The 26,424-nt window shown below is 50.5% G+C and overlaps 2 protein-coding genes across 4 annotated transcripts in view; one reads left to right on the top strand and one right to left on the bottom strand.

Annotated features, from left to right (window-relative positions):
- Positions 1 to 3,591, top strand: part of TVP23A (trans-golgi network vesicle protein 23 homolog A) — a 55,239-nt gene extending 51,648 nt beyond the window's left edge. The window contains exon 8 of the mRNA XM_010370254.2: positions 1,178 to 3,591. The gene's annotated coding sequence lies outside the window, so the exon portion shown is untranslated. The remainder of the gene's footprint in view (positions 1 to 1,177) is intronic.
- On the bottom strand, positions 923 to 26,093 carry NUBP1 (nucleotide binding protein 1). 3 transcript variants are annotated; one of them, XM_010370249.2, is made up of 11 exons: positions 26,003 to 26,054; positions 25,820 to 25,924; positions 22,609 to 22,742; positions 16,986 to 17,054; positions 13,587 to 13,619; positions 12,582 to 12,672; positions 11,342 to 11,496; positions 7,905 to 8,015; positions 7,513 to 7,615; positions 2,248 to 2,331; positions 923 to 1,232 (listed from the first exon to the last, which is right to left on the bottom strand). In XM_010370249.2, the coding sequence occupies exons 1-11, from the start codon at positions 26,019 to 26,021 to the stop codon at positions 1,174 to 1,176; spliced, it is 963 nt and encodes a 320-aa protein (XP_010368551.1). In that variant the 5' UTR covers positions 26,022 to 26,054; the 3' UTR covers positions 923 to 1,173. The 3 variants fall into 3 exon arrangements, with proteins under 3 accessions (XP_010368551.1, XP_010368553.1, XP_030781192.1); XM_010370251.2 differs by lacking the exon at positions 16,986 to 17,054 and having other exon boundaries at positions 26,003 to 26,093; XM_030925332.1 differs by lacking the exons at positions 923 to 1,232; positions 7,513 to 7,615 and having other exon boundaries at positions 2,269 to 2,331.
- Between the last annotated feature and the right edge of the window lie 331 nt (positions 26,094 to 26,424).

Raw genomic sequence — 26,424 nt, 5'->3', positions numbered from 1 at the left:
TGAGAAATGGATCGTGGCACCCGTGTGGAGGGGCTGAGGAATTCTGAAAAATGCAGCTCTTGAGGCACAGGGGCCCGGGGTTTGGGTGGGCTTCCGCTGTTCCCTGGGGTGGCCTGGTACGTGACCAGGCAAGAAGCAGACTGGGCAATGGGCCTGCCCTGGGCTTTGCAGCCTCATAGCCCTTGGGGTGAGGAGCTGGGGGGTGGGGTGTGAGGTCACACCTTCCTCACACTGAACATGTGCAAATCTGACCATATGTGTGGTCCTAGGGAAGGGTGGGGAGGGAAAAGAGACAAGGGAGGGAAAGAACAAGGGGATTTGTTCTTGTTTCCCACCCACCCACTTTTATGTCCCAGAGTGGAGAGAAAACAGGAATTTACTCTTCTTCCAGCTGGTCTCAGATCCTGTGTGTCTCAAAGACAGCAAGCACCTCATGGCAGCGAGGATGACTGTAGAGTTTATATCTGTCTCTCTTTTTTCTATAATTTAAAAGCCTGAATATTGGTTTGCATGACACGGGACATTACTGGATATACTGTGCACATATTACTACACAGGGTGTATACACAGACCCCAAATTCTGTCTTACTGGGTGATTCAAGGACTCTTCAAGGGCTTTTTGATTTGACCCAGCTGCGCCACATGCAGTGATTTTTAGAACGAACCCCAGCGTGAGCTCTGTCGCTTTTAGATTTTTCCTCAATCTGAAGAAGAGCGTTTGGACTGTGCTGTTTGAAAACATGCCTGTGTGTTCTGCAGTGAAGCCGCACACTTACCCCTTTGGTTCTTTTCTAGGCTTTCTTATCTTCAGAGGCAGAAATGGCTTAAATGGGAGTTTCTACAATCGACTAAGCTTCTGACACAGCAGAATCCCATGGTCTCACAACCCGTTTGTTTTTTACGTGAAATAGGCCTCGGGGGAGAGGTTTGAGGAGGGGGTTTTATTCTTAAAACGGCACATTTGTAGAGAATGCCCTTTATATATGTTCTAAGGAAAAGTGTACAAATACTCGATGATTAAAGTGTCTCTGCGAAAGTGGCTTCGGACCACGCCAGCATCTGGTTTCTTTTTGCTGTGACCCACCCTGTCCTGGAGCTGGTCGGGTCTGGCTGGACGTGCTGCCCAGGGAGTACCTCACTTGGTAACTGCTTGGTTCTGAACATTCTCTCATTTCAGGAATTGATGAGGTTCTCTTCTTTTGACTGACGGAGATCACAAAACTCTTGGATTCCTGGAAAACAAGACGACAGGCATAGAGTGCTAAGAATTGTCCACCCCTTGACAGCCCCGTCCTGTGCTGGAGAGGGCCGTGTCTTGACGGGGCTGGAATCCTCTGGCTAGTTCCATAAAAAGCCCTGTGTCTGTGATGCCCCGAGTCTTTGAAAGTGACCGGAATACCTCACACTGCCCATCAGAGTCATAACCAATGGCTGAGGCCTTCCTCGGCCCATCTATAGATGGAGGATTCTGGGAATGCTGTTTCCTTACCCTCAACATCATTTTTCTAGGCAAGTAAAACCCAGCCACAAACTTGGAGACTGCAGCTTTAACAAACACTGACACCTCTGCCTTCACTCTGGGGCCTCTAATAGCTGCCACTGGCTGCACGTGGGTTTGGTCTGGCTAACCAAAGTTTTTATTTCTATTTTTTTATTTTTTTGAGACACGGTCTCACTCTGTTGCCCAGGCTGGAGTGCAGTGGCGCGATCTCGGCCCACTGCAACCTCTGCCTCCCAGGTTCAAGCTATTCTCCTGCCTCAGCCTCCTGAGTAGCTGGGACTACAGGCGAGCGCCACTACACCTGGCTAATTTTCATATTTTTAGTAGAGACAGTGTTTCTCCGTGTTAGCCAGGCTGGTCTCGAACTCCTGACCAGCCTCAAGTGATCTGCCTGCCTCCTCCACCCAAAGTGCTGGGATTCCCGGTGGGAACCACTGCACCTGGCCTGTTTTTTTGTTTTTATCAGTTACTTTTTTAAATGAATTACTTTATCGCTTTATTGGGATGTATTTCCTAAGCCATAAATTTCACCCTCACCATGCTTGTTCAACTATGAATTAATTCACAATACTCACACATGGAGAGATTTCTCATGGACTCCTGGCTTCCTGGGCTATGGAGGCCACTGTGTGGTCACTGCAGACCCACCCACCCACCCATCCTTCCACACCCCCCATACCCTTGGCTCCTTTACGTTGCTTCCTGCCCCACAGGCATCTGCATTTAGTACGCATGGAAATACTTACTCTGAATTATACTTCTGTAGGCTAACGTGGCTGGGGAATCTGGGGCGTCAGTGAAGAAAGACTGGCCTTTGTCACAATTCTTACCTTAAAAGAAACAAACGGAAGACAATTCAGTCCGAGAGGAAAACAGAGGGCCACAAGATTTCGGGGCTCTTTCTGTGCTGGTGACAGTGGGAAGATCTTGAGCCCGCTTCACTCGTAATGAAGAACAATGTAGAAAAGGCCACGGGGGTCTCTGGGACCTTCCTTCCAGCAGGGTCCCCAGCCAGCATTTCAGCGTGGCTAAAGAATCAGGTGGCGTACAGAAAATGCAGGTTCCAGGGCCCTACGGAGAACTGATTCAGCAGCTTCCAGGTGGGCCCAGGAGTCTGCATTTTAAGAGATTAGCTTTTGAGCAAAAGGATCATGAATATACATGGTTGAAAAAAGTACAGACTACAAAAGGATATGGCGTGAAAGGCCAAGTCCAAAAGGGCTACTAGTGTTCGAGGTGTCTTTCCAGAAAGATTATGCGCATATAAATGGGCACATTCGCAGGTGTGTACACACACATACACACACTCATATACCTCAAATACGAGTGGGAGCACATGACACACACATTCTGCTCACTGCTTTGTCTGTGTATAATTTTATCTTCCAGGTCATCTGTGCTGGTGTCCATCCGTCTGCTAGTCTTTCCCTGCCATGTGGCCATTGTTCCAGTCCCCTCCTATGCACACCCAGGTTTCTCTAGGACCATGTTATCCCAGAGCCAGGACACAGGGGCCTTGGAGTCACTGGGGGTGTTCTCGCCCCCAGTCTGCCCTACGAGCCCCCGGTTGTGGGTGGACCTGCCATCAGCTTGCTCTCCCCACTCTCTAGGCCCTGAGCTGCTGGAGAAACAGGGCCAAGTGACTGCACTGCCCATGTCCCGTCACCAGCCTCAGGTGAACCCCAGGAGGAGTTCCTACCTTGCACCTACCATTTCCTCAACTTCACTACTGTGCTGCCGTGTGGGACAGGGAAGTCCAAGTCGGGGAAGAAGCCTGTGGGGAGAGGGTGGTGGGAGATGGGGAGCCCAGATGGCCCAGTGAGGCAGGAAAATAGGGTCTGGAGACAGGGAACATAAGGCCAATTCGCACTTGAGCCATAACAGGAAATGTCCTCTCCATAGGACGTACGCCATAAATGACTCTGTAACTTTACTTCTTCCTCTTCATTTATATAGGACGTACCCCAAGTAGAGGATATTTAAACACAAAAACTCTGTAATGGGGCCTTTGAGCCCCTATTCTCCGGCCCATTCCCTTCCCACACTGTGGAGTTTACTTTCATTCTCAATAATTCCTTTCATTCCTTCCTCGCTTTGTGCGTTTTGTCCAATTTTTTGTTCCAGGTGCCAAGAACCTGGACACCCTCCGCCGTTAACACCGGGCCCATGAGACCATGTGGAACTTACTAAGGAGGCCCCTAGAGTGTACGTTCTCTGGGCCAGACCTGGGAGGCTGGGGATCCCAGAATACTCATGCTGGGGGTACTTTCTGTCCCTGATTTTCACCCAGGTCTCCCTTCTCCAGAGGGCTCCCCAGCCCCCAACACACAAATATGCTCTAGTGTTTTCCCATCCTAACTGCATTTCCCCCTGGGCTCCCACCTCTCCAAGAACGGGCATCATCATCAGACCAGCTGGTGTGGGCACAGGCCTGTTCCAAGACATCCCAGGCATCCTCTCTCCACCCTGGCAGATCCCTCACTAGGCACCACTGTCACCTGCGTTTTACACACGGGGCCATCAAGGCTGAGAGGGGAAATGACTAGCCCAAGTCCCACAGCTAGTGGTGGCGAAGCAGGGAGCTGAGGCCAGCCCTTCCTGTGATCCTCAGCACACGGGGGCCAGGACCCACAGCACCAGAGCGCTGGCATCTGCAACTTTGCCACCATGTCCCCAGAGGGGACTGAAGTGCTGTCCTCATGTCCTCCTGTCTGTTCCTAGGAAGGTGGCTTTACCCCACTCTGTCCCCGGGGACCTTGCCAGATGCGTGTCTGTCGCTTGGCCCTCACGCTCCACCCTCTTGGGTGTGTGACAGTGTTAACCACCCCTTCCTTTCTGGCACTCCCTGGCCTTGCTATCTGTGGTTTCCCCTCAAGGTGAGGTTCCGCAATGTGCCATCTGACACACAGGACCAGGCCCACTGGAAGGCACTTAATGCTCTCCAACGAGCCCCACAGCTGTCACTGGTGGCTCCTCTGCTTTGAAATTAGCTCTTGTGAACCACCTGGAACTTTGCTTCTTTGTGAAAAGTGGCCCTGAAAGGAAAGACCAGGGCCGATGCCAGGGCTTGGTGTGAGGGAGGTGGGAAGATGGAGGTTGGTGGCTCTTTGGAAGAAAAGCCACATCAGGATCTAATAGAGGGCCCCAAGGTCACTTCCTGATCTGTCAGACAATGGCAATGGCAGGCCTGTGGCTGGGCCCGTGGACATATTTGGGTGGGTCAGCAAGCAAGCATGCATGCCATTGTTTTTGGTTTTTTTTTTTTTTTTTTGGAGACAGGGTCTTGCTCTGTTACCCAGGCTGGAGTGCAGTGGTGTGATCAGGGCTCACTGCAATCTCAACCTCCCCAGGCTCAAGTGACCCTGCTAACTCAGCCTCTTGGGTAGCTGGGACCACAGGTACATGCCACCATAATGGGTGAACTGTCTTTTCGTTTTTTTTTTTTTTTTAGAGACGGGGTGTCTTCCTGTGCTGCCCAGGCTAGAGCATAGTGTGTGTGTGTGTGTGTGTATTTAATGGAGTTAGTTGCCATCATTTAGTAATCAGGAGACTTTGGGTAAGGATATAGATTTCTAGCTCTTCATTAAATATTGGAAAATGTGGCAATTTTGATGGCCATAAGGACACACCTCTTGGATCTCTGGCAGCAGCTGCCAGGCTCCAAAATCCATCACGTTTGTGTGGAGGCAATGCTGCCCCCAGGCTGCTCCTAGCTAGTGACTGAGCTGAGCACAGCACTCGGGCAGGCACATTTCTGGGAGATGCACCCCTCTGATGGGTAAGTGGGCTCAGAAATGCCCTGGTGGCTGTGCCCAGCTTTCCTCGACAGCAGCCAAGACACTCCAGCAGACTGAGATGCTCCAACAGACTGCCACACTCTAGCAGACTGAGATGCTAAAAAGTAAAGTACACTGAGGTGCTCCAGCAGGCTGAGATGCTCCCATGGGCTGAGATGCTTTTGCGGGCTGATACGTTCCTTCCCCCACTCCTTCATCATGGGTTAACACTCTCCTCTGTCATTTTCTCCCATAGATGTTTCCCCTGACAAATGTCCTGCCCACCAATCCCATCTTGGCAGAGCTGAACTGTGGCAGAGGTGCAGGCTGGCAGGAATGGATGTGCCCTGGGCTGCTGCAAGCTCCTGTCCCCAATCACATCCATTCATGCAGCCCGACTACCTCCAGGGGCCTTAGAGGGCAGCTCTCAGCACCACTTCCGGCCACTGCACAAGCTGCCTGGTGAGTGTTTTATAATGCTGGGGAAGGTTGAGAAAGCAGCTGTACTTTTCTGTATTTTGTTGGGGAAATCACATGCCAGAGAAGTATTGTGGGATGTGGGAATAAGGGAAAAAGGATTTGGGGACACAGTCTCCTGGGCACACTGGGTCTCTGGCGTTCTCCCGGGCTGTTCCTATCTTCAGAGTGACCCTCGCACCTCACTCCCCCACCACTTCCTCAAGGCAGCTGTCCCCCAACACAGTCCTCCCGGCTCCCGCTTGGCAATCCTGTCCACGTCTTGTGGCTTCAACACTCAACTGCATGGACACGAACCACCTTCTCCTGACGGACCCCAGAGCCTGCTGACAACCTGAGCCCGCAAGCCCCTCATCCACAGCACCCCAGAAGGCCCGGCCTCCCTCAACCACCCCTGCTTCACTGTCTTTGAGGGACGGACCCTCCTCCAGGTGGCTTGTACTGGCAGCAGGGACAACTCAACCCTCAGATGCCGTCACTTACTCTACTGTGTGGGTCCCTTCCTTTCTACACCAACGCCAGAACCCAGGGCCTCATCCTGAACCTCTATCCCAGAGCAGCCGCCCCCGAGCCACCTGCCCCCAGGCACGTGACACTGACACTCACTGACACTGACACTTAGCTGTTTCTCACAGGCTCCTATTCTCCCCCTGCAGCCAGGCCCTTCCCCAAGGCTCCCCATGTGGCTTCTGCGCTCCCAGTCTCCAGGCTCTCCTTGCCCTCTCCCCAAGCACTAGGCCTCCACCCTCCTGGCCAGAGCATTCTTCACCCGCCCCGCCCCTTGCCCAGCCCCTCTCTCCCCTCCCCCTCGCTCCCGTCCCCCCACAGACACCTCTCACTGGCCTTGGTTTCCTGACAAGTGCAGTGGAAGTTCCGAGGTGTGGGTGCAGCCAGCACTCCTGGACGCTGGCCTCCCCTCCAGCCTTCTCTATCTGTTCTCCCCTCAGACCTAAAGGCGAGTGCTGGACCCCCGGCAGGAGCCACAGTGTGGGCTGCAGTAACAGTGACGGAGGCCCGCCTGGCTCTGCGGTCCTGGGGGACAGCAGCCTGCTGGGGGAGCAGCTTCGAGTGTAGGCCCTGCCCAGTGACCCGCTGCGAGTGGGTGCCCTGAAGGCATGTGGGTGGAGATGTGAACCCCGTCCCTCCTTCAGCCCCAGGGCCACTCAGGGAGTGGGCATCTCTTGGGATCCTGGGGGACCCAGGCACTTAAGAAGAGCATTTGTTGGGAACTTGGCCCCTGCTCAGGCACTTAAGAAGAGCATTTGTTGGGAACTTGGCCCCTGCTCGCAGGCGAGTGATCTGCGTTCCCGTCTGTCCCAGTGCTGGAGACAAAGGGGCCTCATCTGTGCAGTGCTGGCTTCTCGGGGCGCAGGAGGCTGGGCCCCTTCCTGAGGGATTTTCACCTCAGGCTGCCCTTCTCTGTAACCCGGACGCCATGCCCATTCCCTGGAGCCACCCCTCTATCGGGCACCCTCCTCAGTCCCCTGCCACCAGCACCTTCACCAACTTCTACCCCGTTCTTCCAGGTCTCACCCCTCTGCCTGAGGCCTGCTTGCTCCCGCGACCTGCTCGCAGAGGTCTCGGCCTCTCTCCCGGTGGTCTCTCGGGGTGCCAGCTGGAGGGTGGGTCTGGCACCCCGAGAGGCCACTGACCTTCCTCCTTCCATTGCCCCTCTCCGTAGCTGCCCCTGTTGTGCCCGAACCATGCCTGTGGGGTTGACCGAGGAGTGAGGTCCCGCCCCACATGGGAGTCACCCACCTATGAGTGGATCCAGGGGCACTCTGCCGAGGAGAGGGACCTCCAGGTCCTGGCACATGAGCTCCGCACCCCCGGTCGTGGGAGGGAATATCTGAGATTCTTTCTGCAAAGCAAATTCAAAGGGGAGGAAACATCATTTTTTTGTAGAATCACAAGGATGGACCACATTTTAAAGAAACTTACAAAAAAAAAAAAAAGGCTTAGTTTGAATGTGAAACACTTAACAACAAAAGAACTTTCCTTCAGTCAGCAGAAAGGGATTTTAATTGTGATTCCACTTCCCAAAATTATGGGGAAAGCAGAAACAGTTTGCAGAGCAGCCTTTTGATTGTTTCCTCAACCATGAGAGCAGGATCTTGTTGGGCTCGCCTGGCGGCCCCACGCACCCTCACCTTGCATTTAGGACAGATGAAGCCACTCATGTTCTCCACCACCCCGATGATGGGCAGCTTCACCTTGCGGCAGAAGTTGATTTCTTTCCGGACATCCTGGAGTGACACCTCCTATGAAGGTGAAAAGACCAGTGATTCCAGCATCAAAGTGCGAGAAAGGAAATGTCTGTGCAGCCGAGGGGGTGGCTGCAGTGCAGTGGATCTGCGATCGTAAAGCCTTAGAGGTTTCTGCCCTGACAGGGTTTGGCTCTGTGTCCTGTCCCCATCCAAATCTCAGCTCCAACTGCAATCCCCATCATTCCCACGTGCTGAGGGCAGTTCCTGGTGGGAGGTGATTGGATCACGGGGGCGGTTTCCCCCATTCTGTTCTCGTGATAGTGAGTTTTCACAAGATCTGATGGTTTTGTAAGTGTTTGACAGTTCCTCCTACACACTGCCTCTCTCACTGCTGCCACTGTGTAACATGTGCCTACTCTGCCTTCCACCATGACTGTAAGTTTCCTGGGGCCTTCCCAGCCATGCGGAACTGTGAATCAATTAAACCTCTTTCCCTTATAAACTATCCAGTCTCGGGCAGTTCTTTACAGCACTGTGAAAATGAACTAACACATGCCCTTTGCCAAATCCATATTTATTTAGTGCCTACTAGTGCTAAGCCCTGTTCATTTGAGGTGCTATTTACTTCCCACACAGCCAAATAGCAAGAAATCAATCTAAAAAAAAAATGACTCTTTTTTTTTTTTTTTTCAGAGACAGGATCTCACTCTGTTGCCCAGGCTGGAGTGCAGTGGCACGATCATTACTCACTGCAGCCTCGACCTCCTGGGCTCATGCAATCCTCCTGCCTCAGCCTCTTGAGTAGCTGGGACCACAGCCATGTGCTACTCGGCCTGGTTAACTTTTTAATTTTTTGTAGAGATGGTTGTTGCCCACACTGGTCTTAAGCTCCTGGTGTGAAGTGATCCTCCTGCCTTGGCCTCCCAAAGTGTTAGGGTTAGAGGCATGAGCCACCGTGCCTATCTGAAAATGACCTTTTAACGCATCTACACACTCCATGTCTCTATACTATACTATATTCAGCCAGAGTGTACACTGTTTTCTAGACCAGAGCTTCGCAAACCCCAGCCTGGGGGCTGAATCTGACTGGTTTTATAAATAAAGTTCCTCTGGAACCAGCCATGCCTGTCCGTCTAGGCACCATCTGTGGCTGCTTCACGCCACGGTGGCATAGCTGAGGGGCTGGGACAGGGACTGTGGGGTCCACAAAACCTACTTATTATCTAGCCCTGTACAGAAAAGTTTGCCGATCCCTGCTGTAGATAATTATAAACACAAACAACTTTATGGACTAAAAGAAAACAAAGAATATTACCCAATGTGGACAACTTTGCATTTCCTTCTAAACTCTGAGTTTTTACAGTGTGATTACTGTGTATACACACTGCTCAGTAGCTCCCTATTTTCCCCAGTTAACGTTACCACAGATCCCTGTGCCCAAGTCCTGCTGTGGCTGGTCACTGTCAGGTGTAGTGACTCCTTAGCACCTGGGGCTTCACCACTCATGTGAGCCCGAAAGGCTCACGGCTTTGGGTCTGTTCTTTTCCTGAGATGCCTGTTTGGCTCTGGGCACTGAGGCGGGATGCAGAGGAAGAGACGTTCAGCTAGAAAGTCAATGGGCTGCGACTCAGTCTCTCATTTCTTTGTTTCTTTTTTTTTGAGACAGTCTTGCTCTGTGACCCAGGCTGGAGTGCAGTGGCGAGATCTCGGCTCACTGCAAACTCTGTCTCCCGGGTTCAAGCAATTCTCCTGCCTCAGCCTTCCAAGTAGCTGGGATTATAGGTGCCCACCACCACGCCTGGCTAATTTTTGTATTTTTTGGTAGAGAGAGGGTTTTGCCATGTTGGCCAGGCTGGTCTTAAACTCCTGACCTCAAGTGATCTGCCTGCCTTGGCCTTCCAAAGTGCTGAGATTACAGACATGAGCCACTGTACCCAGAACCAACCACTTTTTACAAATGCGACAGAAAACATTCCTAAGGACAAATCCACTTTCCCTCCCTGCCATCACCCGGGCCAGGCCATCCTCCCTCCTGTCCAGGGACCCAGCTGGTATCCTCCTCCTTCGCGGGCCGCCATGTTCCCTCTCTGCAGGATGCCAGAGCGGACACGAATCCTGTCACCATTTTCTGACCCAGACACCCTTCCCATGGCCGCTGGACCATGGCTGTACCCTCATGTGTGTGTCCAGCACCTGTTTTCCTCAGGGAGCCACAGGGGCCCCCAGGGAGGGCCAGGCCTTTTTACTGCCCTGGTGCCTGGCACGTAGAGTTCAGCAAGTGCTGGATGAGGGTGAGACTATGGGTCGTCCTGATTGATTCTGGCCAGTGAGATCAAATCAAACCTCATTTGCTGGGCTTCCTTAGATGTGGAGGAGAACGTCATGAAGAGAAGTCAAGCGTAACCGTGGAGAAGAGCCCTTGGTTTCTCAGGTCCCTGAGATGGACAGCATCATGGTCCTGCCTGCAGTTGCTCTCTGCAGGGCTTACAGACAGGAAACTTCCCATTGCTCTCCTCAGCTCAGGCTCACCATGGGCCTTGGGGAACAGCCACTAGGTGACTGCTACAGAGGGGTGCTGGGTGTCACCAAGGAAGGAGCAAAGGCACCCAGTGGCTTATCTCAAAATCCCTTGTCTGCACCTGGCTGGTTCTGTTGAAAACTGGAGAGATTTCCTAAATCATTCTGGAATGTAAATGGAAAATCCACTGTAGACTGGGGGACCTGAGACATGGACATGGCAAGGCTGACGGGGACTGGCAGCACAATATGAATTATAACTGCACTGGTCGTTTCCCCAGTTTCCTCAACGAAAGTTCAAAAAACATTCTTGACCCACTATTGTTTAATCCATGGACTAAAAAAAACAAATCGTTGAATGGCTGTCAGCTGCAAATGTTTAGACTAAAGATGAAGTTTTTCTTATTTTTATCTTTTGAGACAAGGCCTCACTCGGTTGTGCTGGCTAGCCTACAGTGGCGGGATCGTGGCTCACTGCAACCTCCTTTCCCCAGCCTCAGATGATCCTCCTACCTCAGCCTCCCAAGCAGCTGGAACTACAGGTGCAAGCCACCATGCCTGGCTAATTTTAAACTATTTTTTGTAGAGATGGGGTTTCGTTATGTTGTTCAGGTTGGTCTCGAACTCGTGGACTCAAGTGATCCTCTCATCTCAGCCTCCCAAAGTCCTGGGATTACAGGTGTGAACCACTGTGCCCGGCTGAAGTTTTTAACAAGAGGTTTCTGCAGATGCACATTGGATGCAGCTGTGGAACACACACTGGGAAGAGCCTTGGTGAGACCAGGGTATCAGAGCCAGGCAGGAAAGAAACCTCGCAGTGTGGAGCATGGTTTGGACCCAGCTCCCGCTGGAAGCTCGCTCACCTGGGGAGTGGTGATGAGCACCGCTCCGTCGATGCGTGCTGTGGCCAGGTACTGGACGACCGAGAGGTGTTCATCCGATGTCCCAGGTGGGGTGTCCACGATGAGGTAGTCGACCTCTCCCCAGTCCACATCTCGGAGGAACTGCTTGATCATGCCTAGAAAGAGGAATCCGCAGGGGGTGCTTATTTCCTTTCTTTTCTGTACTTACAACTCCCTTCTTTCTTAAAGGATGGGGTCTTGCTTTGTTGCCCAGGTTGGATCTGAACTCCCAGGCTCAGGCAATCTTCCCACCTCAGCCTCCCAAATAGCTAGGACTATAGGTGCGTGCCACCATGCCCAGCTCAAGGAGAAGCATGATCTGATCTTTTTGTGCCTTTGGTCTATGCTGTAAATCAGTGGCTCTCAACTGAGAGTGAATTGCAATGTCTGGAGACATTTTGGGTTGTCACAAATAGAGTAGGGGGTGGTACTAGCATCTTGTGGGTAGAGGCCAGGGCCACTGTTTAACACCCTATGATGTAGAACATGGTCTACTCCTCCCCCAGTAAAGACTTATCTGGCTCAAAGTATCAATAGTGCTGAGGCTGAAGCTTGCCCTGATAACACTTTCACATTATTACCTTAAGTCTCAGTACCAGATCAGTCTGCTGCTGATCTCACCTCTCTGACCCAAATAAGCCACTATAAAACCATGATAAAAATAATTTCAGGGTTCTATAGCGTTTTTTTTTTTGAGACAGAGTCTCGCTCTGTCACCCAGGCTGGAGTGCAGTGGCATGATCTCGGCTCATTGCAACCTCTGCCTCCTGGGTTCTCCTGCCTCAGCCTCTCAAGTAGCTGGGATTACAGGTATGTGCCACCATGCTCGGCTAATTTTTTATGTTTTTGGTAGAGACAGGGGTTCGCCATGTTGGCCAGGCTGGTCTTGAACTCCTGACCTCAGGGGATCCGCCTGCCTTGGCCTCCCAAAGTGCTGGGATTACAGGCGCGAGTCACCACACCCGGCCAGGGTTCTACGGCTTTTAAGGAGAGAAAAACGCACAGCAGATATTTACAATTATGTAATGGAAACTGGTATTTCTATTAGCTCTTTTCAACCAGTGAAGAAAGAGGCACTGGAGGCTTAAAAATAATATAGTGTGAAGTCCAGCAGGCTGAGACTGGCAGGACAGGGAGCAGATGAGGCCAGGAGCCACAGCGCGTGTGGAAGAATGTGAGAAACAAAGGCAGAGTGGCAAACCGTTTTTCTTGGGTCCCCTCCAGATAACAGCGTCATCAGGACTGCTGAGCAGGAAGCCCACTGACATCACCCCCAGGTTGTCTTCCACGTACTGCAGAGGGAACAGGGTGAGGGCAAGACACGCTTTATTCAAAGCCACACAGTGAGGCTCTCCCCCAGGTCTTCTGTCTGAGCTTTGAAAAAAACATTTTCAGGACAAAACTACGATATGACCTATGAGCAGATTTACTCTTTGCATCCTAAATCATTTTTGGGAAAAAAAAAAAAGGGGGTACCATGTTGGGGGATTTGAAAGAGGCACTGTATGTCCATGGGCTGCAATGACAGGGAACTCAGCTAAAATAAGTAAATGTCATCTCCTTAACTCTTTTTTTTTTTTTTTTTGAGATGGAGTCTTGCTCTGTTGCCCAGGCTGGAGTGCACGGTGCGATCTCAGCTCACTGCAGCCTCTGCCTCCCAGGTTCAAGCAATTCTCCTGCCTCAGCCTCCCAAGTAGCCAGGATTACAGGCGTGTGCCACCATGCTCGGCTAATTTTTGTATCTTTAGTAGAGACGGGATTTCACCATGTTGGCCAGGCTGGTCTCGAACTCCTGGCCTCAAGTGATCTGCCTGGCTTGGCCCCCTAAAGTGCTGGGATTACAGATGTGAGCCACTGCACCCTGCCTCCTTAACTCTCTTAACCAGAGATTTACAAACTGGCCTCCAGGGCCAAATCTGGCCCACCATCTGTGTTTTAAATAAAGTTTTATTGGAATACAGTCCTGATTGTTAAGTTACATGTTACTACTTTTGTGCTATGACAGCAGGGAATGTAGGCCCACATGCTGAAAATCTTTACCGTCCTACACTTTACAGAAAAAGCCTGCCAATCACTGGATTTAATCATATCCTCTGTGCCTCGGAAAGCACCCTAATAAATACCCATGGACCAACAAACCACAAACCCATTATGTACACACAACCACACACTACTGTGAAAATAGGACAAAGAGGTGAAAACTCACCACTGGAGACCAGCCTGAGCCACTCTGGTGAACCTGTGTGAACATGAGCACCAATGTTTGTTAGTAGAAATCATGTACCCTGGTCACATTTCATGCACAAATTGTACAAAGAAAGAAGATGGTTTTATGAAATACAATTCATTGTCTTTTTTTTTTTTTTTTTTTTGAGACGGAGTCTCGCTCTGTCACCCAGGCTGGAGTGCTGTGGCCAGATCTCAGCTCACTGCAAGCTCCGCCTCCTGGGTTCACGCCATTCTCCTGTCTCAGCCTCCCGGGTAGCTGGGACTACAGGCGCCGCCACGTCGCCCGGCTAGTTTTTTGTAGTTTTTAGTAGAGACGGGGTTTCACCGTGTTAGCCAGGATGGTCTCGATCTCCTGACCTCGTGATCCGCCCGTCTCGGCCTCCCAAAGTGCTGGGATTACAGGCTTGAGCCACCGCGCCCGGCCTACAATTCATTGTCTTATGTGGTACCACGAAATCCCTAAAAGGAGGTGAACAACTAGGGTGTGGGTAATAAAGATGCAACTCAACTCCCTTTGTGCCCTAAGCTGGGTTATTTGGAAACTCTACTTGGGTGTCTAGATAGGGAACCAAAGTTACTCAAGTTCAAATATGATGTTGTGTCTAAGGTGTTTTAAAAGAGTGATAAAAATCCGCTGGGGACTGACGAGAAAATGCAGGTACCTGTGGAGCAAGGAGGTGGCTTCTGTAAAAGCACAGGAGTGAAGGGAATGAGCTCTCGTGAAACAGCTACTTCAGAACCTGTCCCGAATCAGCTCCAGCCGCTGCCCCCAAGGGCAAGGGCTGGGGGTCAAAGGGGAGCTCCCTGGGGCAACAAGATTCCGACCTCTTCCCTCCAGCAGGTGTCCAACAGCACACAAAGCGCAAACTGAAAGTTTAATTTTCATGATGAAGCCTTACTTTTCTCAACGGATTTACTGAGACATGATTCAGAGACAACACGACTCACCCATTGAATGAGTGGCTTTCTGTACAGTCACAAGGTGCAGCCATCACCACAGTTTTTTTACTTTTATTTTTGAGATGGAGTCTTGCCCTGTTGACCAGGCTGTAGTGCACGGGCGTGATCTTGACTCACTGCAACCTCCACCTCCCGGGTTCAAGCAATTCTCCTGCCTCAGCTTCCCAGGTAGCTGAGAACACAGGTGCCCAGCACCATGCCCAGCTAATTTTTGTATTTTTTGTAGAGACGGGGTTTCACCATGTTGGCCAGACTGGTCTCAATCTCCTGACCTCAAGTGATCTGCCGGCCTTGGCCTCCCAAAGTGTTGAGATTGCAGGTGTGAGCCACTGTACCCAGCCACCACAATTTTAGAACATTTTCATGACGCTAAGAAGAATCCCTATACCCCTCAGCTGTCACCACCCGTCCTCCAGTCTCTCTCATATCCTCCCAGCCTTAGAGGGCCCTTCATCTACTTTCTCCCACTGTGGACTGACCTACTCCATACACTGCATGTCAGTGGAATCACACAACATGTGGTCCTCTGTGACTGACTCTGAAGTTCTATTAAAAGAAACCCAGCTGGGTGCAGTGGCTCACGCCTGTAATCTGAACACTTTGGGAGCCTGAGGCGGGAGGATCACTTGAGGTCAGGAGTTCGAGACCAGCTTGGTCAACATGGTGAAACCCCGTCTCTACTAAAAATACAAAAAATAGCTGGGCGTGGTGGTGTATACCTGTAATCTCAGCTGCTCAGGAGGCTAAGGCAGGAGAACTGCTTGAGCCCGGGAGGCGGCGGTTGCAGTGAGCCGAGATTGTGCCATTGCACTCCAGCCTGGGCAACAAGAGCAAAACTCCATCTCAAAAAAATAAATAAATAAAAATAATAAAATAAAATAAACCCCACAAAACCATTCATTCCTATTTATACTCGTTTGCTAAGTCCACTTGCCTTAAAAGAGGGGTAAACAGGATGATCCAATAGTGCAGGAGAAGAAAACGGCAAAACTTCTGTTTTATTTTCTTTTAAATTTTCTGTTTCTATGAAATCCTTAGGTGTGATGACACTAGCTTATACCCTCACTGGGGCGTGTGCTACTAAATCTATTGGGGTATGTGACCAGGCCTCAAGGGGTGACACTGCTCTCTTTCCCTACTCCCTTGGAAGCAAACCCCAAGGCCTTAGAAGTGCCTGCAAGGCCTGGCCCCATCTGCCTCGGGCCGCCCTCCAGCCTCACTGGTCACTCCACTGAGGACACAAGGACGCCTTGCGTCAAGAGGCCCATGCACTTGCTCCCTTAGCCCAGAATGCTCTTCCCCCAGCTCTCCCCTCCCGTCATCCTCGGCTCAAATGCCATTTCTCAGTGAGGGCACCTTTGACCACCCCTCAGCCCCTCTGACCCTGCCCTACTGTCTCTCCCCTCACTCTGGGTTGGTTTCACATTATCTAGCATCTGCCTTCTCCCACCCAGACAGGGGTCTTCACAGACCTTGTTCACCACTGCATCCCCAGAACAGGATCAGTGTATCCCTGGCACTAATTAAAGAACCAATCTTGAGACTCTTGGGACATCCCAGCACCCCCAGCCCCAGCTTCCATGCACTGCCCTTGGGGGAATCCTCTCTTGGAGAGCTTCTTGCTAGCAAGAGGCCAGCAACTACACAGACTGCTACGGCCCTGCCCCCAGCCCACATCACTCACCCGCCCTGCAGTCTCAGTTCCCCAGGGGAGACCACAAGGGCAGAAATATTCCCGTGCTTCTAGGGTACAGACCCCTACCAAGCCCTGGACGAATGTTCCCAGTCAGAGCTAAATTTCCATGTCTTACTTCTGCATTTCGGTGGCTGTTTCCCTTCCCCTCTGAGGAAGCATCGAAACCAATGCTTCTCCAATGGTGTAGACAGACTTCATATGTAACCCTGCCCTCCCCAAGACTCACAGTTGTTGTTAAAAGTAGACAGATGGACTACTGAGCATGTATCTGAGCTCCTCATGTCCACAGAAACATTTACGGGCCAGATGCGGTGGCTCACGCCTGTAATCCCAGCACTTTGGGAGGCTGAAGCAGGCGGTCATCAGAGGTCAGGAGGTGGAGCCCAGCCTGGCCAACATAGCAAAACCCTGTCTCTACCAAAAATACAAAAATTGGCTGGGCATGGTGGCACACCCCTGTAGTCCCAGCTACTTGGGAGGCTGAGCACAAGAATCGCTTGAATCCATGAGGCGGAGGTTGCAGCGAGCTGACGTCGTGCTACTGTACACTCCAGCCTGGGTGACAGAGTGAGACCCTGTCTCAAAAAGAACAAAACAAAACAATAACAACAAAGAAAACATTTATGGGCTCCGCATGCCTCTTTGTTGAGGTTTGACAGTTCAGTGCTACAGAGTTTGCCTCGAGAGAATAATTTCCTGAGTTCTGTAACCGGCTATTACCTGTTCTCCTTCCAATCCCATTATCTTGGGAATCGATGGCCCACATATATCAATGTCTAGAAGAGCAATCTGGGGAACAAGAAGAGACCAAAGCGGTTACATAACTGAATGTACATACTCCAGATACGCACAACTGGGAGGGGAGTGGGGTTAGAGGAGGACAGGGGAGAAGACAGAAACTGGGTCAAACTTGGAGCCATCAGATTCTCCTGAGAGAGAGTCCTAACGCTGATCTCAAGGTTCATAAACACTGATGCCCCCATTCCCCTGCCCCTCAGCCTGGCTGAGCTCCTCAAGGGTGATCTTACAGACCTGTCCGTCTGGTCACTTGGAGGCTTGAGCTCAGGTCACTTGGAGGCTTGAGCTCAGACCCTGTTTGCTGAGCCCTGGCTGGAAGAGACAGGGAAAGGGGCCTAGCGCCTTTTTGGCTTCTGTGACAGAATACATGGAATAGCCAAGAGACAGCAATGTTGGAGCCACCCTCAACAGCTCTCCTTTGCTCACTCCCTCACCAAGTCTTGGTTTCTGCATCTTAAATTTTTCTCAAACTCATCTTTTCTTGTTCAGGAGTCTCAGATGCAAGCCAAATCTAGCCTATTTAAGCAGAATATGAATGTATTAAAAAAATATTGCAGGCCGGGCGCGGTGGCTCAAGCCTGTAATCCCAGCACTTTGGGAGGCCGAGACGGGCGGATCACGAGGTCAGGAGATCGAGACCATCCTGGCTAATACGGTGAAACCCCGTCTCTACTAAAAAAATACAAAAAACTAGCCGGGCGACGAGGCGGGCGCCTGTAGTCCCAGCTACTCGGGAGGCTGAGGCAGGAGAATGGCGTGAACCCGGGAGGCAGAGCTTGCAGTGAGCTGAGAGCTGGCCACTGCACTCCAGCCTGGGCAGCAGAGCAAGACTCCGTCTCAAAAAAAAAAAAAAAAAAAAATATTGCAGACTGGGTGCAGTGGCTCACGCCTGTAATCCCAGCACTTTGGGTGGCTGAGGCGGCCATGTGCCTAGAGGGTAAGTATCATTATCTCTGGTTTACAGAGGAGGAAACTGACGTTCAGAGGGGACCAGTTCAATAAGCAGGGAACAGACCTGGGACATAAACTGAGGTCTTTTGGCCCCAACTGGGGCTCTTTCCAGTACACCATGGGGCCTGCTGTGGAGGACCAGAGTGGAGCCTCTAGCTGAACCTGACCAAGCCCTGTTTTCCTTTGATCCTAAAGGTGAATGACGGTTTAGGCTAAGCTTTCAAAACAGGACTTAAAGTAAGATGGACACCTGGAAAAGTTCTTTGCTTGTGACTCGGGTGCAGCTTCAGGCGACCCCTTCCACCCCAAGCCTTCCCCTCTGACACAGGAGGTCTGAGACGGCCTTCAGAAACCTTCTGAGAACAAGGCCAGTATTCATCTTGAAAAATGCGATCACTCAAACCCAAAGTGCTGCACCTCCGGGTCACTTTTTAACTTGCTCCGAATTAGTTTCTTGCCTCCCTCTTGAATCCTCTCAACAAACCCAGCCTCCTACTTCCTCAGCACCCAGCGCTGTTTCAAACCCGTGGTGCACGGGAAAATGCCATCCACAGACCAGCGCTGGCCTCAGGCGCCCTCTACGGGGCCATCCGAGGAGCACAGCAGAGTGACAGCATCGGAAAACCTGACTTGCTCTCTCAGGACCTTGATACTTGGGACTGATGTGTCAATGACCCGTGGGGAGATGACACTATCACCATGACTGTGATAGAGACTTTCCTCAATTCTCTCAGGTTTCTAGCGACTCTGTTTCCATGTCTTTCCTTCAGGGAACAATTTAATCAATTTCCTTCAGAGGAATTTCACTCCCTTGGGGAGTGAATCTTGAGCGAAATGATGTAAGGATGCAAGAAGCTTCCAGTGCACTTACTCCCGTGGCAGGCCCGGGGGGCTATTAACAAGCTCCTGCTACCTAGATGGCCAGGGCGGTCCTGGGTCCTGTCTGTTCAGACTTTCTGCTGATCCTATTACTACCCCAAAATCTGTCCAATTAATTCTGCTTAGGTTAGGCCAGAGAAGTAAAGCTGAGAGCAATGTGCCTGCGTTCCCCACAGCAGGACCTCTGGACCCGTGTTTGCAGCTGATGGGAAGAGGCGGCGTTTGCTGCAGAAGGTGGAGACGCTGCAGGGCTGTTGGGATCCAAAGCATCTCCTTTACCCAGCTGTCCCTGATGAGGAGGGTAAGGGAAGAGGGATTTAGTCCCAACTTTTAGTCCTTGCACAAGTTGCTTCTGCTCTCTAAGCCTTGGCTGTCTGGGCTTCCGATCTGTGAGACGAGTGCTCCGGGGTCAAGGCCCCTCCCAGCTCTGCAGTCCCAGGACCCAGAGGAGGGCCTCGCACACTGAGTCCTGAAACACCTAGTGCTGACCTTGTGATGACAGTTTGCCTTTCAGATCACAAAGATCATAAATGTTTAATTTATGGTGGCCGGATGCAGTGCCTCATGCCTGTAATCTCAGTACTTCAGGAGGCTGAGGCGGGCGGATCACCTGAGGTCAGGAGTTCGAGACTAGCCTGGCAAACATAGTGAAACCCTGTCTCTACTAAAAATACAAAAATTAGCTGGGCGTGATAGCATGCGCCTGCACTCCCAGCTACTCGGGAGGCTGAGGCAGAACAATTGTTTGAACGTGGGAGGCAGAGGATGCAGTCAGCTGAGATCGTACCATTACACTCCAGCCTGGGCAACAGAATGACATTCCACCTCAAAAAAAAAACAGACGACAAAATGTTTAATTTATGGAAGTTGGTGACTTGCTATTTATTCATTGTTTCTGAGGTAGGGTCTCACTCTGTTGCCCAGGCTGGAGTGCAGTGACGCAACCATGGCTCACTGCAGCCTTGACTTCCCAGGCTCAAGTGATCCTCCTACCTCAGTCTCCTGAGTAGCTGGGACTACAGGTGTTCACCACCATGCCTGGCTCTTGTGTGACTCTTGGCTGTCTCATGGCTCACGCTTATGCTACAGAGGCTCCTTCTGCCTTTACCACAACTTACACACCCCATGGGCAGCCTGTGACCTGTCAGGGGTGTTTTCTAATTCTGCTGTCTCTTGATCCAAGGCCCTTTGTGCCAATGAGATGACAGACACCTGCCCGCCTCAAGCGCAACATGGAATGGTGTCTTGCATAGAGTTAGAGCCAAGCTTCCACCAGACCACCAGATTGCAGGCAGAAAAGGGTCAGGGCACGTCTTACCATCCTGCTGGATTTAGGGCAGGGAGAAATCTGTGCTGCTTGACTTTAATCAAGACATATTCAGCATTTTCCATGTGTTGACACTTTGCAGATAGCGATGTCACTGTCATGAGTAGGTCTGCCTGGGGAAAACACACTTTCCTAAATGCTAACTTCTTTTTTTTTTTTTAAACCACCACTGCATAAGGAAATACAGTTGATCTAGCCATATTTCCACACTGAATGGTGTGCTTTCCTTCTATACATTGCAAAGTCTAGATAGGCATGTAGCAAAGACTTCAGAATGTAATTACATGAAAGTGAATGATGTAAACAGTTGTCTACTCACAAGTGGTTACTTGCAAGTGGTGAGATGAAAGCCCATCTCCAGTGAGCTGTTTAGGAATATTCCTGACAGCTTCGAAAAGCAAAGATTATTCTAAACAATACAGACAATCTGAGAAAGCAGATTTCTTGGCCAACCCACTAAGCCAATACAAATGTGACCCTCAAATGGCAAGAGATTGCTGACCAACAGAATGATGAATGAACAAGTATATGCATGGGTATGGGTGTGTGTGTGTGTATGTATCTATATACTTTTTTTTTTTAAACGGAGTCTTGGTCTGTCACCCAGGCTGGAGTGCAGTGGGGCAATCTTGGCTCACCGCAACCTCTGCTTCCTGGTTTCAAATGATTCTTGTGCCTCAGCCTCCTGAGTAGCTGAGACTACTGGTGCGTATCACCACGCCCAGCTAATTTCTGTATCTTTTTAGTGGAGACAGGGTTTCACCATGTTGGCCAGGCTGGTCTCGAACTCCTGACCTCAAGTGATCCGCCCGCCTCAGCCTCCCAAAGTGCTGAGATTACAGGTGTGAGCCACCATGCCCAGCCCAACAAGTGTATTTTGAATCTGCCCAGTACCGTGCTTTGGGTTACAAACTCATCTCTAAGGCAGTATAATCATCATCCCTTCATATTGAGTTAGTGAAATAAAGTAAGGAAAATGGTGGCCATCACAGACATCTACTGAGCAGTCAGGCCCCGTGGTAAGTGCTTTATATGTGCCATCTCACTTAGTCCTCGGAGTCCCATTTTATAGATGAGAAAATGGAGGAAGAGTAAGCCTGGTAACTTGCCCAAGGTCACAGCAGTGGTGTAGATGGAGCTGGGACCTGAGTTTGGGCTGTCTGATTCCAAAGTGTGTGTTTTTAGCGACCTACAACCCCTTTTATTAAAGCTGAGATCCAGAGGGCAGCACTGCGTAATTTGAGTTTTCATGCTCGTCTGTATACCTGTGTGGAAATGAATAAACATGTGTAAGGGCCAGCAAAAATTTTCCACAAGAGCCAATAGAAAATATATTATTAGGCTTTGTGGGCAAAATCAAGGATCATATGTAGGTACTTAGGTACTAATTTAAAAATTGCAATTTTAGGCCAGGCGTCGTAGCTCACGCCTATAGTCTCAGCACTTTGGGAGGCCGAGGCAGAGGGATGCCTTCAGTTCAGAAGTTCAAGACTAGCCTGGGCAACACGGCAAAATCTCATCTCTATAAAAAACACAAAAATTAGCCGGACATGGTGGCAAGCACCCGTAGTCCCAGCTCCTTGGGAGGCTGAGGTGGGAGGATAGCTTGATGAGCCCAGGAGGTAGAGGATTCAGTGAGTCCTGATCATAGCATTGCACTTCAGCCTGGGCGACAGAGTGAGACCCTGTCTCAAACAAATAAAAAACATTTCAAAATGTGAACATTCTTAGTTCACAGGCCATAAAGACAGGAGATGGGCTGGATTTGGCCCACTGGTTATAGTTTGCAGGTACCTGGCTTAGAGAAAAGCAAAAAGGGGTTAATAAAGAGGAAAAAGAAGCGTGAACGTCATGTAATAAACTATCCACGTGCAAGGAGAGATGTACATCTGCTAGCCATTTTCTTGGCTAGGGAATCCAATGAAATGCTTCATTTGACTACTGGGTATTTCTTTGTTCTCTGCAGGATTGAGATTCCAAAGAGGCCAATTCAACTTAGTCTAAGGAAATCAGCTTTTTGTTTTTTTTTTCTTTGACAGTCTCATTCTGTCGCCCAGGCTGGAGTACACTGGTGCAATCTCAACTCACTGCAACCTCTGCCTCTTGGGCTTAAGCGATTCTCATGGCTCATCTTCCCGAATAGCTGGGATTACAAGCCTGCGCTACCATGCCCAGCTAATATTTTGTATTTTTAGTAGAGACAAGGTTTTGCCATGCTGGCCAGGCTGATCTCAAACTCCTGGCTTCAAGTGATCTGCCCGCCTTGGCCTCCCAAAGTGCTGGGATTACAGGCGTGAACCACTGCGCCTGGCCTAGGAATCCGTTATTTAGTAGCCATCATGACCCTCAGACAGAATGAGCATCTCCCAGTGGTTCCTGAGGTCTCACCTGTGTGTTTTCATCCTCTGCTAGGCCATGGGCAAGATGGGCGCTGAATGTGCTTTTCCCAACACCGCCTTTCCCAGACAATACCAAGATTTTGTGTTTTACGGTCTTCATTTTCTCTTTGATTTCCTCTATAGCTGCAAAGAAAGCCAAAGTTCAGGGGATGCGGTCCCTGACCAAACCTCAGATGTCACTCTTCCCGTCAACTACAAAGAGCTAAGTCTTAGTCCTAGTCCTGGGGCTGTTTGAAACGATCCTCCGAAATACCTCTTAGTCAATGGTAGAAACAAGTGTTGGGAAGAAAATAAGGCTATTATCACACTTGAAGGTGTCTCATTTATTGGTTTACACGTTTGTCTCCCCCAACTAGAACATATTCTCCACGAGGGTAGGAACTGTCTGAAGCTTTCAGTGCTGTATTCCCCCAGCTCTAGAAGGGAACTCTGCATACAGTAATGGTCTCCAACTTGGGGACAAAATCCCCCAGGGACATTTGGTAATGTCTGGAGACACTTTTCTTTCTTGTTTTTTTTTTTTTTTTGAGACAGAGTCTCGCTCTGTCACCCAAGATGGAGTGCAGTGGCGTGATCTCGGCTCAGTGCAACCTCCGCCTCCTGAGTTCAAGTGATTCTTCTGCCTCAGCCTCCCAAGTAGCTGGGATTACAGGTGCCTGCCACCGTGCCCGGCTAATTTTTGTATTTTTAATAAAGACAGTGTTTCTCTTTGTTGGCCAGGCTAGTCTCGAACTTCCAACCTCAAGTGATCCACCCACCTTGGCCTCCCAAAGTGTTGGAATTACAGGCGTGAGCCACTGCGCCCAGCCTGGAGACACTTTTCATTGTCACAGGAGAGGTACTGCTGGCATCTGATGGGTAGAGGCCAGGGATTGTGCTAAATGTCCTACAATGCACAGGACAGCTCCCCACAACAAACAGTGAACCTGCCCCAAATGTCAACAGTACCGAGGTTGAGAAACTCTGATACACAGCAGGCACATTATCTATCAATGAAATTATCTTATTTCAAATCTTTAAAACAACACATGAGGTATGAAGGAAAATAAAAAGTCTCATGACTGGCCAAACTCAAGTGAAAGTTAAGCCTGAAAACCTCCCACCACTGCTGTCCTCCTCCCCATCCACAGACAGCTGTTACTTCCCAACCTTGTGTTGAAGCAGTCTACATTAACCAGACCCCCGCAAAAGGCCAAAGGCCCCATGAATCTCCATCGTGGGATGACTGCCCTCACAAGTTGCTTCTAAGGAACTTCTTTGCTGGCCCCTAAACCTTTGAAGATGAATATCCTCCCATAAACAAGGACATGTCAACTGTAACTTTAGGGCTGTAACCTCAGTCTAACTCCTTCCCTGTTACTGATGTCTGTTAAATGTCACACTGACAATGTCCATTACAAGCTTATCTTCCCACAAGCCGAACAAAGACAGGATGAGATCAGTCCTTCCTCTCCTACCCTGAGACGTCTGCCTAATTAATTCTTCCTTTACTCCCTCTTTTGAATGTTTATTTTCTATATAGCGTAGATATACTGGGCACTAATTAAAACCTCATAAGAATGTAACCACCTGCCGCAAGGCCTACCGTACTTTTTCCTGCATGCTTTTCTCCCTTTTAATGAAACATGTAAACACAAGCCTCCTGGAACCTCTCCAGGGAGCACAGGCCACAGAGATTTCTGTGACTTGTGTTTTCCAGGGCATGCCCTCAAGCTATGGCCCAATAAACCTCCACTGGTAGAGACTCAGTTTGGTCTCTCCATTGGATCGACAGAGGTATCTGTTTTTCTCTTCATTTTTTTTTTTTTTTCTTTGAGACAGGGTCTCACTCTGTCACCCAGGCTGGAGCGCAGTGGCATGATCTCAGCTCACTGCAACCTCCACCTCCCGGGTTCAAGTGATCCTCCCACCTCAGCCTTGAGAGTGGGCATGTACCACCACGCTGGCTAATGTTTGTATTTTTAGTAGAGACAGGCTTCACCATGTTGGCCAGGCTGGTCTCTAACTCCTAACCTCAAGTGATCCACCTGCCTCAGCCTCCCAAAGTGCTGGGATTACAGGCATGAGCCACTGCACCCCGCCTGTCTCAATTTTTGATGAGGAACCAGAAGCTCAGAGAGGTTAGGACTATTGCTGAAGGTCACACTGCATGGACCCAAGAATCAAACCCAAGTCTCTCTTTGAACTCCTTCAAGATTCTCCCCTTTGGCCAGGTGCAGTGGCTCACGCCTGGAATCCCAGCACTTTGGGAGGCAGAGGCAGATGTATCACCTGAAGTCAGGAGTTCGAGACCAACCTGGACAACATGGTGAAACTCTGTTTCTACTAAAAATACAAAAATTAGCCGGTCCTGGTGGCAGGCGCCTATAGTCCCAGGTACTTGGGAGACTGAGGCAGGAGAATCGCTTAAATCTGAGAGAGGAAGGTTGCAAGTGAGCCGCGATAGCACCACTGCACGCCAGTCTGAGTACACAGCAAGACTCTGTCTAAAAAAAAGGAGGGGGAAAAAAGAAAAAAAAAAGAATGTCCTCCTGCCTCCTGCTTTTTAAGGTCCTTCTGAGCAGGCTCCCAGGGTCCTCTCATCCTCAAATCTGTGTTTCACAGCACTCAAAGCTGTGGTGGTTTAGTTGCTAGCTTACGTGTTTGTTTCCCCTGTTAAGCTGAACTCCACTAGGGCAGTGACCACGCCTGATCCCCAGCTGTGTCCCCAGTACAGCACCATACCTACGAGGCGATCAACACATTTGTTTAATGAATGGGAGAATCACTCCTCAAAAGGAAGAAAATTGTGTCAAGAAAGTAGCTGCCAGAGCCAGGATGTAAGTCCGAAGACTCCCGGACTTTGAAGCTTATTCCGTTTTCTCCGCGGTCGGTTATTGTCACTCAAACCTCTGGCCCCGACCCTCTTAATTAGGTCCCTTTCGACTCCGCGCCGGTCAGTATCCCCCCTCCACCCGAGCCACGTCCTTAACGCTCGCCTTCTAAAGACCTGGTTCCTGTGAGTCAGTCATTTCAAGTTCTGCCCTCACCCTGCCCACTTTCCACGCCCCTTCCTCTCTGGGCCCCACCCCTCTCCGAATACAATACCTTCTAGCCCGCCTCTGTCACTCATTCTGCAGATTCCGCCCCCTCCCTCCCACGCCCCGCCTTTTCCGGGCCTGCGCCTCTCACTTCCTGTTGAGGCCTTGCCCTTTTCTCACCCGGGTCTGGAGTGGCCCCCGCTCCAGAAGCGCACAGCCGCTGATTGGGGCATCCCTGACATGAAGCCCCTCTGCCCGCCTGGGCGCTGTCGGCCCCTGGACAGTCTGCGCAGAGACAAGACCACAGTTAGAGCAGCTCGCTACACTTTCGCCCCGTCACCCACGCCCCCTCCGCGAGCTTACCGTGAGGCACCTCCTCCATTCCGTCGCCTTTGCCGCCTTCGTGGTCACCGGAACCCGCTGTCGTGCATTTCCGCCTTGTGGGCACAATCTGATTCTCTGGCCGCGCGAAATAAGTCTGGGAAAGAGGGGGCTGTGCGCACGCGCGAACGTGGGCCGAGCGACTGAGACTCACGTCTGTCTGTTCCTTTTCGGAGATTTCCTATCATAAATACTTCGGCAGTGCATCTCCTAAGAACAAAGGCGTTCTTCATGACCTCAGTGCCGTTTTCGTACCCCAGAGATTTCATATCGATGCAGTACTAGCCAATGCAGTATTAGCCAATAGACAGTTTATATTCCAATTTCAGTTGTTAGACCCCCTCCCCTCCTGTATTCACTCACTTCCTGGAGTTACCTCTCTCCTTTAATTCAGATCAGTCCTT

This window comes from Rhinopithecus roxellana, chromosome 20 (genome assembly GCF_007565055.1).
Source record: "Rhinopithecus roxellana isolate Shanxi Qingling chromosome 20, ASM756505v1, whole genome shotgun sequence".
NCBI lineage: Eukaryota > Metazoa > Chordata > Mammalia > Primates > Cercopithecidae > Rhinopithecus > Rhinopithecus roxellana.
Note: the sequence above shows the minus strand (reverse complement) of the source record. Positions and strands in the feature narration are given on the sequence as shown.